Source organism: Poecile atricapillus, chromosome 5 (assembly GCF_030490865.1).
Source record: "Poecile atricapillus isolate bPoeAtr1 chromosome 5, bPoeAtr1.hap1, whole genome shotgun sequence".
Classification (NCBI taxonomy): Eukaryota; Metazoa; Chordata; class Aves; order Passeriformes; family Paridae; genus Poecile; species Poecile atricapillus.
The window spans coordinates 16,415,425-16,428,756 of record NC_081253.1 but is presented as its reverse complement, the minus strand read 5'-3'; the positions used below and the strand labels follow the sequence as shown (position 1 = coordinate 16,428,756).

The window sequence follows — 13,332 nt, the reverse complement described above, 5'->3', positions numbered from 1 at the left end:
ATTTAAAAATACTTCATATGTGTGTTTTTAAATGGGTAAAGAGAAAAATCTCTTAAATGTGCCAGCAAAAATTAGTTAGGAAAAATCATTTTCATTTTGCTGTACTTCTGATTTCATAAACTGTAAAAATTATGATAAACAATTTCATTTTCTGAAGGAATAGACATTTTTTTTAATGTATTACTTTGATTTTTATTTTCTTTTTCTTCCATTTAGGAGTAAGCAAGCTATGATTACTTAGACAATACTTGCACTTCAAAGTGTGTCAAAGAGGCAAATCTGTTTGTGTTTCTGATTGGTTATTTATCCTGCTTAACCTATAAACTGTAAAGTAACAAGGCTGCTGAACTGACAGATAGCCTAGCAGATGGTTCAGAGATTATGCGAAACACCTCAGCTTGTCAGAAGTCAGGTTGGGTTACTGCAGGGGCAGAGGCGGCAAGAAGCACAGAACAGGATCATTTTTCACAATTTGTTGCTTGAAATTCCATTTTTCTTCACAGCATGTGACATCTTGTGTCTGCAGTTAAAACAGCTATGCAATCAACAAATTTAGGACCAGCATGTTCATATTCTGGCTTTCGTAAGAGTCATTAGGTTGATGAAAATCTTTAGGTGTCTATGAAATATGAAAGCTGATCTCCAGTGCAGAGCAAGAGGTCAACTCTGCCACTTTAGCTGCTATTGCCCTCTCCTTTTTCAGTGTCTGGAGCTGTTGTCTCTCCCTACCGTAATGTTGAGCAGCATTCTCTTGTTAGCCTATGGAAGATTAAATGGAAATTAGGTGCCATATGTTTAGTAGTAAAAATCATGTTGCAGCTGAGCAAGGATAGGCCAAGATTGAGGGCTTTGACAAAAATCTCTCCCTGAAGAGAGGGTGATTATTAATCATAGCTCTGCCAAGTATCTGAATTCATATCCTCAGTGGAGCGGCTGAGGCTGCAGATACTGATAAACTTGTCAGAGCCTAAAATAGAAGTTATAGATTCATCCTTCAGAATTTGCCTTTTTCATTCTTTTAAATTAATTTTAACAGAATTTTTAAATTTCTTTTAAAAAAAATCCCCCAAACCCTCTAATGTAAAGATTTTTATACTTACCTTTTCAAATCTCTCTTTAAATTGATTCTACAGCTGTTGTGTTTTTTCTCAAAGCAGCATCAGCAGAATTCTTCTTGATGCCTGACAGGGCATAATAGGAGAGCCTTCCCCTCCAACTCCAAAAGCTTTTTCCTGGGAGTGGGGGTGTGTGTGTATGTGTGCACATACTTGATGGATTATTTTTAATTTCAGCCCCCCCATGACTGTGTCTTCATTGTACTGAAGAATAACTTATTTTTCACATATAGGAACATTCTTAACTTTATAAAGTGAAACTAAATAAACATGCCCTTACATTTTTGTTGATTTAAGATTGATGGAGAAAACACCTCTGCAGGAAGCTGTTGAAAGTGTGTTGATTAAGACACTAGAAAGCCACACTGGGAAAGCTGCTTTAGTGCCAGCTGTAATATTTCTGAAATGTTGAAAATGCCCAGAGACATTAAAACCTAAAGTCTTCCTCAGCTGTGCTGAATAAAAGGACATTGTGCAGTGGGTCTTGCTTTTAAGATAATCAATTTGTTGTGCAACAGGGATCATATTAATTGAAAAACCTTTAGAAAATGTAATAAAAATTGCTGCAGGATGCTAATGGGACTCTTTGCCCTTGAATTTCAGTCAGCTTCCAAGGAATGGTTTGAGGTTTTTCACATCTCTACAAAGCAAGAACAGAAGGAAGCAAACATTTCCTGATTCTAAAAACACATCTTCCTTGTCACCACATCTTATCTTTGTCTAAACCAGGAAATAACTACTCTTGGGAAAAAAAAAAAATTGAGTAGCTGAAAAATAATGATTTCCAAAATATTTTTTTGTGTGTCACTCCACTATCCACTAGGATTTTGAATTCCTGATTATTTTTAGTTCTAAGGAACATTTACATCTGTGTAGAGCCTGTACACTACAAACCAAATACCTATTCATAAAATACTGCTTTTTATCTGTTGAAATTAATATTGTCCAAGAAACTTAGAAGGCATTTGTTCACACTTTACTAAATTGTCTATGTCCATTGTACAAAGCATCTGCTCCTGTGAGGACAGATAACTGTAAGAGATGAGAGAATATCTGGGCTTGCGTCTGGTTTTGCTTCTTCTCAGAGAAATCTGGAATTGTAACCTACTGAGACTGAAGAAAAAATTATTCGGACCAAAATAATAGTAGTTTGCATGGTGGAGATGTTGGTAATTGTATTGGTAATGATGACGACATACACTGCCTCTCATTGAAAACAGAAATTAAATTTAAAAGAAGAGTTAAACATAGACATCTTGTGAAGAAAGCTTTGCTGATCTTAATGAAGAGTTTACAGCAGTATAGAAGAATATCAAAGGCAAGGCTTCTGGGAGCCTAGGGTTTTTTTGGCTTTTTTAGTTGGTAGATCTTTTTTTTTTTACCACACAGATCTCAAAAAAAAAATATTTTGTTTAAATTTTTAATTTTAATTTAATTTTTAAATTTATTTGGAGGTATTATTTATCTCCCAAATAAAATAATAAATGAGGATGAGAACTACTTGGATATTTGGGTATTTTGAAAACCGTCTTTCTTCTGAAGTACCAGAGAGTCAAATGGACAATTAGTAAGAAAAGAAGGAACTAGCTTTATGTCAAAACCACATGATTATTTAACACCATATCATCAAAATAACACTTTAATTTAGGTACTCAAGCAAGTTCTGTTTTGCATATAGTGGAAAATACGGTCTAATGCCTGAAACAGGGCGCTTCTGGTGGCATTGGTTAACCCAGTGCTTGAATATCTGAAGCTAGGAAAGGAGACTTTACTAAACCAAATAAATTAGCCAAATCTATAACAATTTCAAAACTGAACTCATACTAAGCTAGAATATCCATACCCATTAACTCATAAAATAAAAAATATAAAAGTATAACTGCAACTTTTTGTGTAATGTTTAATTATGCACTTAAAATGATTTGTCTAGCTTTTGGTGGTAGATGCTTATTATGTTCTGGTAGAAAACCTTTAGGTGCATGATGGCCTTGAAGAAACTGAGTATTTCAAAGAGTTTCTCAAAGAACAGTGTGTCTTCCAACAACAGAAAACAAAATACGGACAAAATGTTCTCAGCAATGTTTCCTTCTGAGCGAGGGCATAGATGTGGTGAAGAAGAATTTAAAAATGGAAACCATATGGTTTGATTCTGTTCTCTAAACTCAGTATTTTGCTGGATTGAATAAATTTCTTTATCAAGTTTTTGTAAGAAATATTTACCCATAACTAAACAGTGGGATCAGAGTAGTCTATCATAAAGACTAGTAATGTTGTATTGACAATTGTTTTCTGAAATTCTCCTTACTGGAAAATTGAAAATTTGACACAAAGAGAAACAAAAACTCCCTGTGCTTGTCTAAGCTTAAAAGGGACCCGGAGTTTAAGGTTCAGTACACCAGTTTCCCAAAATGCAGCAGAGGGGCAGAGGTATGGGAGCCAGATAAAACATTTTATGCTTGGGTTTTGGATCCAAGAGAAAAGATTGATGGGGCTGATCATGTTCCCTTGGCTGTGCTTTAGGCTTAGAAATGCCCTGAACACAGGAAGATCGGTGGGGAACAGGAGCGAGCTGTACCAAGTCAGCTCTTGCTGACAACTCCCTTGGCTCTTTTTCTCAGACCCAGGGAATTTTCTTTGCTCCTTCTGCACCAGGTGTTACAGAGGAGCTGGGAACTCCAGCAGAGATTAGGCCTTCCCATGGGCTGTTAGCCTTTTTCCTCGTCAGGTCTCAAGTGAGATGAATGGAGTGGCTTCCACCCACTCTACAAGCAGGATAGATGGTGGTGTGGGCCTGGCTAGTAAGAGCATCAGTTGCATATAAATGTTTTGAGTCATAGTGTTCAGAACAGAATATTCTTGGTTTGGGGAGGTCAGGATCTTAAAATTTGCACATCACTGATTTTCAGCTGTGTTTGTTGCGTGTACTGATTTGAGGTCATACTATGAAAGACAACATGATTTTCTTTCAAGGAAGAATTAGCTGCATTTAGAGTACATGCAAGATACCCACTGACCATGCTGTGTGGTGAATAAGGCCATCTTGAATAAGAAATATTTTTTTTGTTTCTGTTGTTGTCTCTTATTTTTAAAGCTGATTTACAGACTAAGCAGGCCCACCTGCTTTTTCTTTTTAGCGTTACAATTAATATATAGGAATTGCTTTGAAAGTATTTGCTTTATGCATTTTCATCTACTTACCCTAGTCAAAATTATAATTTGTTTTATATGCCCCTGTTCAGTAGCTGCATTATATTTTAGGATTAATTGATCTGCTCTTTTATGTGACATTCCTTGCCAGATCTGCCTGTTTGTTGTGCTCTCTCCAGTCTTTGAGTCACCTGGTGAGAATATTGGCTTCCTATCAGAACATTTTGCCTTCAGACAGGTTCTCTTTCTTTCACAATTCCACCTTAAGGTGAATTCATGTATTTGGAGCCACTTACAAGTTATGAATTCCATGTCTGGTTTTACCACATGATTCTGGATCTTAAAAATAAGAGCATTCTATGAAGGGCAGTGATAAGATGCTAAGATGTAAAAATTAATCTAGAACAAACACAGAAGATATGCAGCATTGTTACTGTATATCAGAGGAGTTCTGACAGCACTAAGTAATGCAAACTGTAACTGCAGGATCTCTAGGAATGTTGTTTTTACAGATGGACTGGACTTAGGCAAAGGGAGATCACTGTTCATCTTCAACACGAAGTTCTGGACAGTTCAGGATGCAGAACCTAAGCATTTAGGACCTAAGCATAAGGCAAGGACTTTCCGTGGTAGCAGAGATCCTTCTGGCATATTTTTGTCCAAGTCAGCATCTTGTGGAAAATCCTTCACAGCAAAAGCTGGAAGACAGGTTGAAAGTACTGCAAAGGGAAGCACTGTAAGCTTGGTGGTGTGAGCTATATTACATTATATTGTGGTCAAAGATTTGAACAATTCATTCCAGAGAAACCTTATCAAGCTTCTCGCTGCTTGTTCTTACTGTGCCTCCCCTAATGCACACACTGATAAGTTCTTTCAACACTCAAAACAGCACTTGGGGCAGAGATTTCAAGCTACTTCATTCCCCATTCTTTGTCATGCTTATGATTGCATCTTTTCACCTTCATATTTCCACGTATGTTCATTATACTGCCAGATGTACAAGGGGAGAAAAATAAATAGCGATTCAGGTTGATGTATGTACTTGGTTTTCTTTCATCATTGTGTAGGTTGCCAAAATTAGGATTCAGAGATGTTTTCAATGTCAGATGTATCCCTAGCAATTTGCAGTGAATCTGTCAGGGTGCTTTTTTGCACTGGTTTTGACCATGTTGCCGAACAATATGATTTAAAAAATTAAATTTTGGTGGTGCTTTGTTTCAAGTCTTCCACTTCAGAAGCATCTAAGACAAAGGTATCGTGCAGAATTTTACATTCTTATTGCCTGGCAGTAGATTTTGGGGCAGCATGAGCAAGTGAGGGTTATTTTTTCATTTCTGTTCTATGAATATGTAATGAGCAATAGTAAACACTATCCTGTTAGCAGCTGTACTGCATTTCTTCCTAGCTTGGCTTTGAACATATTTCTTCTTTATATTCTGTCCAGACAGATGTTTATATTGGTGTTCTGTACCACAACAGTACCACAACACTGGGCCACAGGCAGTTACTGAGCACACCCCTTTTAATCCCATACCCAGCGCACCCTGGCAGTTATTTACCTGCCTTGTACCCAAGCCCTCTCTTCCTCAATGTGTGAGTTGAGATTTTGCTACAAGTGCTGTATAGAAAAGAGGTGCAATGCTGAAAACATCTTTCCATCTCCAAACATAATTCAAACTGAGGAATGTATTAATAGCACTTGAAAGAAGAAAAAAAACAAAACTCTATTGCTGCTGAACGAGAGTTTGATGTTATTTTGGGGAGAAAAATAACCCACTTAATAAGAAATACCTAGTTGCTTGTCACCAGCCAGATTAGCAGTTATTTCTCAAGACTGGTACTTAATTTAAAAGAGAGCATTTAGAAGATTTAAAATTTAATTTAAAAGAGTTTTAAAAAACTGTTTCAGCTGAGAGGGAGTGAACAATCACCGATCACTGTAGAAGTGATTCTGCCAGCCATGGGAGCAGCTCTAGGTACAGAATCTCACCAAGCATGCAGTAAGGCTGTGGAGCATGAGAGAACCTTCAGCAGGTGCCTTAGACAACTCAATGTATGTAGGCTTTGAGAGGAGTTAGGATCTTCAGGCAAGACCTAACATCATAGACAACTTTGGAATACAAATTTTCTCTTGCATGCTATAATCCTTTTTGTAAACAAGTAATACATACCAGTTTGAATCATGACTGGTGTGTTTTATAGCTCATTGATTTCTGCAGGGTCTTGATTGCAGTTGCACTCAACAAATGAGCAGCTGAAGACAGGAACTAGTGTTAAAAGCAGAGTATAAGGACTGTAGAATTCAAGGGGAAGAAAAGTTTTTGCAATGGTCATAATTTGAAGGAAGCACTTGGGAGAAACTGCAAGGAGTAATTCCCTTGATACCAGACCACATGCTGGGAACAAGGAAGGGGTGCATCCTGCTAGCCAGGCTCAGGGTGGGTAAACTGCTTTTCTGTGCCTCATGGCATGCCAGTGGAGAACAACTCACACATGGGAGGGAAAATCGTAGGAGAAATCCTGGCGATAGCTGCTATTGTTACACTGGTTCCCAGTTTGTTCCTAGACTCACACTGCTGAAATTTCTTGGCAGCCTTCCATGGTGGCTGGTTCTTTGCAGGAGCTGTGCTATCTAGGACAGTGCAATAAATCACTAAGCCATCTTTGCACAAAGGAAGGTGGTCCAGAACGTGTCTGTCAAGAACAGATGTGCAGAGACCCGTTCAGGCATTGGTGAGCATCAGCACCATGGGCTGGAGTGGTTGAAGGCAGCCCTGACACAGCTGGCCGGGGCACTGTGCTTACATAAATACCCAGCGATCTGGTTCTTCACCACCACCACTTTCTGTACTTTCAAGAACTGACACAGTAGCAGAGATGAGATCATCCTTTAGGGATTTTTCTCCCACAAAAGGCTATGTAGCCCTTCACTTTAAGAAGCTTTAGGGGGGTTGATAGGATATGGAGAATGCTGGCTGTCAAATGTCATGCTGGGTGTAAGCGTCTTGAGCAGTTTGCCTCTCTCATTTACAGCATGTGCATTTATTTTGCACTCAGAAAAATTCTGGAGGAAACATGAAAACTTTTGACTTAGGGACTATAAAGCTTTCTGAATGGAAAGACATATTTGGAAAGTATGTGGTACGAGTAAGAAAGTACCTGCTCCAACTATTATGCACAATTTCTATTGCTTTATTACAGCTTCTAAAATGGTAAATTTAGGCATGCAGTGATTTTCATTGATGCTTGTATGTTTTTAGGCTGTAGATAGGTAGTTCTATTTTATATGTAGTAGAGTATAGTATAGAGGCTCACAATTTCAGATAAGAGGATGCCACCGCTTTTGTGGCTTGTGTCCCAGGTTTACTCTCTTGCAAGTATTTGAAGCTGTCCAATAACTGTTGCATAAACAGCAGGGTCTTGAAACTGGTCACAAAGAGTGACAGCTACACTGAAAGGTGTGGGGAAAATACTTTGTAAATAGGCCTTTTTTTTGCAAATGAAGAGTTAATTGAATACTCTTAATCAACTAAGCTCAATTTATTAGGCTTCTAATATATTTTGAAGAACTGTTAAGACTAACACAGCTACTGAAGAAATGTAGTTAGTTGTCTTTTAACATAATATTTTTTGAAATTATACTCACTCTGTTGAAGTTCTATTTAGCAGGTAAGATGGTGAAAGTTCATTTTCCCCCCAAATTCTCCTCTTGTGTACTGAGAACATTTCTCATAATTCTCTGTTCATTTTGGGTTCTTGTGCAATGATCAAGATCCCGTTAGCACACGGTGCATAGATACACCTGTTAGTGTAATAAGTTACATTACATTCTCAAGTGAAAGCAAACTCCTTTTGCATAATTTTTTTCTTCTGTGCTCAGAGCACCCTAACAAGTGTAGTTGACAGGCAAACAGAGGAGGATGTGGGAAGGAGCTTGGGAAATCTGTGCTCCATTTCCAGTCCCACTGTTGATGCAGGCCAAGAGAATTGCTGTTTATAAATTGAAAGTGATATTTTTTTATTCCAAGGGAAATTGCTAACAGGAACAAATTCTACTCTAAAAATTATCAAAATACCTAATTCTGATAAGCTTTGCGGAGTGCTTCAGAAACAGCCATTGTTCTTATAGCTGGGATTACTATCTACCTGTTTCCCAAGCTTAGTTGCTGAGATCTCTACGTGCTCACCTTTGGGCTGCATAGCAGACTAGGCTTACCAGGTACTGAGAAGCTGAAAAACTAGCAATAAGAGAATTGAAACTTTCCTGAGGGATGATTTTGTTTTAGTTGAAATTGCTTATTTTTACAGAAATGTACAGAATTTTTTGCCAACTTTGTTGATCAGCTTTCATAAGTCTTGCACTAGCCACATTCCAGAACAGAATAATATTAAATCAGATGTAATATTTTTGTGTTTGTCACTTGGGGTTTTGCTGGGTTTTTCTCTCTATTTTTTTTCCTTCCCTTTCCATACTGTGCTAGCCAGCAAGCCTAGCACTGACAGGGCAACTGGTTTGCTTTAACTGGTCTATATACTGAGAGAGTCCCAGCTTATATCTATAACATAGTGTCTTATAAATACTGGCATTTTAACTGCATGGAATTCTTTTCTATAAAGCACTGTTTTCTGGCTTGTTCTGTGATTCTGTTAGAATATAGGGCAAAGAGAACAAGACTGTGCCTGAAATTGTTGATCTTTTTTGTCACTTCCATCTGTGAATGAGTTTGCATTCCATAATTATATGGTCTATAGATTGTTTAATTTTGCATAGAGTAAAGGGTACTAGGATATAAAATAAAGTGATTTATGTGACTGTTATAATAGGATGTTCTTTTCTCATTTTCCTTACACATGTATAATACATTTTAGGTATGGGAAAATTGTATCCACAAAGGCTATTTTGGACAAGACTACAAACAAATGCAAAGGTATGTATATTTTCCTTTATACTGCATTCCCCCAAAAGTTGTAATGGATTCTATAAAATACATTAATGTTGTATTTTAAGTGCTTTTTACCTTTGTTGGTTTGGGGTTTTTTTCCCATTCTTGTTCCTAGATGAGTTTTATTCTTGCTGGTGGTTGGTGTATTCAATGCATTTGCCTCCAGTGGAGCTGGCAGACAGCCGGTGTCGGTGGCGCAGCCAAGCTGGAGCGAAGCTGACATGCACAGTGCTGGCTGGCAGCTCGCCTCTATTTTAAAAACAAAAATGGAGTTAAAAGCAGCTTTTCCCCTTTTGCCTGGAGAAACTAGGGAAGCTTGCAGATGACCATTCAACTATACTAAGCATCTTAAAAAATTATACGTTGTGGAAATAAGCTCCATTGATTAGTGTAGCTTGAAGCAGCACTTAATTACATGTTCCAGTACTCTAATTGTGTTTTGTTATGTTCTATTGAATGTATTGGGAGCAAAGAGAGGGTTCATTTTCAATGAAGTAATTGCAGCTGTGGAAAAAAAAAAAAAATTAGAACTCCTAGATAAGCTGGATGCAACAGTTCACAGATTTTCATCACTCACTGCAATTGCAGCCATTTAGATTCCAGCATGTTTATGGTGGGAGAAGGTGTGGTAGCAGACACTGAAAAACCAGATTTCAGACTTTAATTTTTTACAATTAAGAGGATAATTTCTAACCAAAGTGAAATATAAAGTCAGCTGATTGAGCAGTGTTAATAAGCATAATGCCCATGAATGAGCAGAAAGCTGATAGGCAGAGGGAGGAGAGTTCATCATTAATTAAGACAAAGCTTTTGTGCAAACTTGGAAGTGATGCAGACACATAACTTCTGAACTCCTCATCTTAAGAAAATTAAAGAGGCACTGACAGTTCAGAAACTGAAATTTCTAGAAAAAATTTTCCTAGCTTGTATGTAGATGTCATTTTGACTAGAAAAGAGGAGATGCCCTTTTCAATTATTTTAATTAGTTAATGGCTATGATTGCACTTAACTGATTTAGTCTGTCCATTCTGTCAGTTCCTGAAGTGTTCAGTAGTTCTTCAGAGATCACATTAATTCTTTAAGAGATTGAAGATGACTTTTTCAATACCGAATTTAAATCTCACTGATGAAAAGGGGTAGCTAACAGCCTGTTGTGACAATACACTGCAATGTAAGGCTCCAGGGAAGCTCACTGCGTGTTGCTGAAATTGCATTGGGAACGTAAGTAGGCAGAATGCAAATATCTAACTGGAATTTAACCAAAAGATTGACAGCATCTCTGGCTTTTGCCAAAAAGCACACCATGGGGTTTAAACTAACTGGAACAATGAGCAGTAGAGTTTCTATATCATCTGGAAGGTGGCAAAGCCAGCTTTGATAGCATGCTTGGTGTCAGAATGCAGCTTTGTATTACACCCTGCAGTGTGTTGGTGTTAACCCAGGCTGCCATGGGTGTGGAGAGCTAGTTTGGGGTATGGGAAGTTAGTCTTGCCTTGGCAGCACAAAACTTGATATGAACTAATGCATTTTGTTTCATGTCAGGATTTAACAATCCACACCACCACGTGTTACACAAAACAATATGCTGCTTTCTTCAGCTTCTTGGCAGCATAAATAAGCTTGCACTGATGTACAAGGCTGCTTGAGTTGTTTTTCCCGAGCTTTAAAGCTTGCTGTGTTATAACATTAGACAACCTTTTCTCAGTATAGATATATTATAAGAGGATAAGAATATATTTTGAAGAAATATTTCCATTTTCTGCTCCTTCAGAGGTTATTTAATTGTTGGATTTTTCTTTTTTTTATTTTACCCCAACTTTAACTCTGAAAAGAGATTTTATTAATACTTGGACAGTTCACTGGTGGAAAAGGGGGAGATTGAAAAATGCATTATGAGGTTTGCAATGAAATCTAGTGGAAGCTGCTTCCAAACTCTGACTGCCTCTTGGTGAGCCTTGAGCCTCCAATTCCCAGGCTGGATTAAAAATCCTGGCCTGTAAGGTCAGTGTCTGTTAAGGCCAAGGTATATTGCTATTTGGACATCCTGGAATCTACCTAGTTACGTGTTCTTGTTCAGGATAAGAAAAAGATTATTGCAAATATATGGAATTTGTTTCAATTGGTGTTGAGCTTATTTTAATATTTAAAGATTGCATTATACGGTATAGAAAATGCTTTCAGGACAGTTTTTCACATTCTTTCAATAACAGGAAAAACCATTTGCTTTCCCTGAAGCTAGGTTTTCATTCACTTTTAACTGTCTTTTATGTATATGCAGTGAGATAAGTAATTTACCAAAAATTGGGTAGATATGTGTCTTTTAAACTGAATTTTTCTCCCAATTTTGAATAAACAAAAAGTAACTTACAGACTTGTCATTTATTCAAACTGTAATAAGAATTTACTTCAGAAAAATTAACAGATTATGCTTTTTTGGTGTTCTCTGAAATAATCTGCTGTTAGAAGTTACATACCAGATAATACAAAGCAAAGCACTATACTGCTTGTTAGCAATTTGGCCAAAATTCTGGTAATGACTGGGCATGGAAATGGATTTGTTCCACTGGGGCAGATCCTCACCAGTTCAAGGTTCAGAAACTTTGCTAAGTTATTTTTTTTTGGGGTTGGGGGGAGGGGCAGGGAACATGCATGAAGAACTTGAGTTCAAATTGTCCCTCTTCATCAGCAAGAAAATTGCATTAAGTAACTGTGCCAGTAGCGTGGCTGTTGGTTGAAAAGTGTTTGTTTATAAGCTGTTTGCTGTCTTGTTAACAAAATGATGTTTTCTCTTTCAGGTTACGGTTTTGTTGACTTTGACAGCCCAGCAGCTGCTCAGAAGGCAGTTTCGGCTTTAAAGGCCAGTGGAGTCCAAGCACAGATGGCAAAGGTGAGTTAAAATAGCCAGCTAATAGCAAATTTTTGCAATGGGTTGTGAAGGTGAACAGTCTTGTACAGTGGCACAAGGGCAGTGTGGAGTTTCTGCAGGGCCCTTTACAGAGAGCACAGTCCTCAAGGCATGTGATTATTAAGATAATAAAATGGAGACTTTTGACTATCATATCCCAAATAATCTCAACTAATTAAAGAAGCATGATACTGTAAAGTCTCCAAACTCGTTTCATTAACTTATTCATAACAGTCTTTTCCATTGGCTTCATCAAACAAAAGTTTAGCAATAATTGGTAAAAACTACAGCAGGCTTAATGAATTGGTTTATAGCACAATGGTATGAAAGGTTTCATAGATCATTTGTTTGTTACAGAGGTTAGAAGCCTTGTGATTTAGGGATTAATTTTTAAGTATACCATGGCAAAATTTAACCTTTGAACTTTGTTTCAGCCCTTCTTGTATATTTTCTGCTAATAGAAGTAAAATTTGAATCTGAGCATTCATGATAGATGTCTTGAAATTCTTAGCCAGCTCTTGGCTGACCTACTTTTGCATCAAGGCAAACCCAAGAATTATGAAAAAATAGCAGAATGAAATCTATCTTCTTTTTCTCTAATTTTTAATGAACCTTGCCTCTGAACCAGCTTATTAGCCAAATGTGATCTTCAGAGCATCTTCAGTGGACTTTTATGAAATTAGGGAGGTGATACTTTGGTAATGATATCATCATGCATTCTTGTTGGTTCAGATGGCCTGGTTCCAAAAGAGAATCATAAACACCTCTACAAATTTGTTAACTAAAGAAAATATTACCAGTATAATCTGTTGATATAATTCTGGTTTCTCTTAAAGCAAATTTATTTTTAGTTTGAAAATTATATGCTAATTAAAAATAACTAAAATCTAGTAATCTCAGAGGCTTTTTTATTACAGCAGTCTGCTAAAAATCTAGCAAATCTTTTATAGTTGTCCATTAGGTACAGATTTTTTTCAGATGAGATATTTTCCACAGCTTCTCAGCTGAAGAGAACAGTTAAGCTAACAACATAAATGTCTTTGGATAGATTCCAGGGCAACAAAATGGAAACCATATGTTTCATACTTAATGCGTGTTTCATTACAGCCATGACACAAACATACATGCTTACTGGAAAACACTTGGGTTTTTTTTCCTTTTATAAGGTTTTATATATGCTTAATAAAGGCCATTTATTTAATCTTTAGGTTTTAGGTGATCA

At 37.1% G+C, this 13,332-nt stretch overlaps 1 protein-coding gene across 5 annotated transcripts in view; it reads left to right on the top strand.

Annotated features, from left to right (window-relative positions):
* RBMS1 (RNA binding motif single stranded interacting protein 1) overlaps window positions 1-13,332 on the top strand; it is a 141,862-nt gene that overhangs the window by 93,449 nt on the left and 35,081 nt on the right. For all 5 annotated transcript variants that reach the window (XM_058839650.1, XM_058839654.1, XM_058839653.1 and 2 more), the window contains exons 3-4: window positions 9,132-9,190; window positions 12,001-12,092. In XM_058839650.1, coding sequence (XP_058695633.1) covers window positions 9,132-9,190; window positions 12,001-12,092 — 151 coding nt within the window. The remainder of the gene's footprint in view (window positions 1-9,131; window positions 9,191-12,000; window positions 12,093-13,332) is intronic.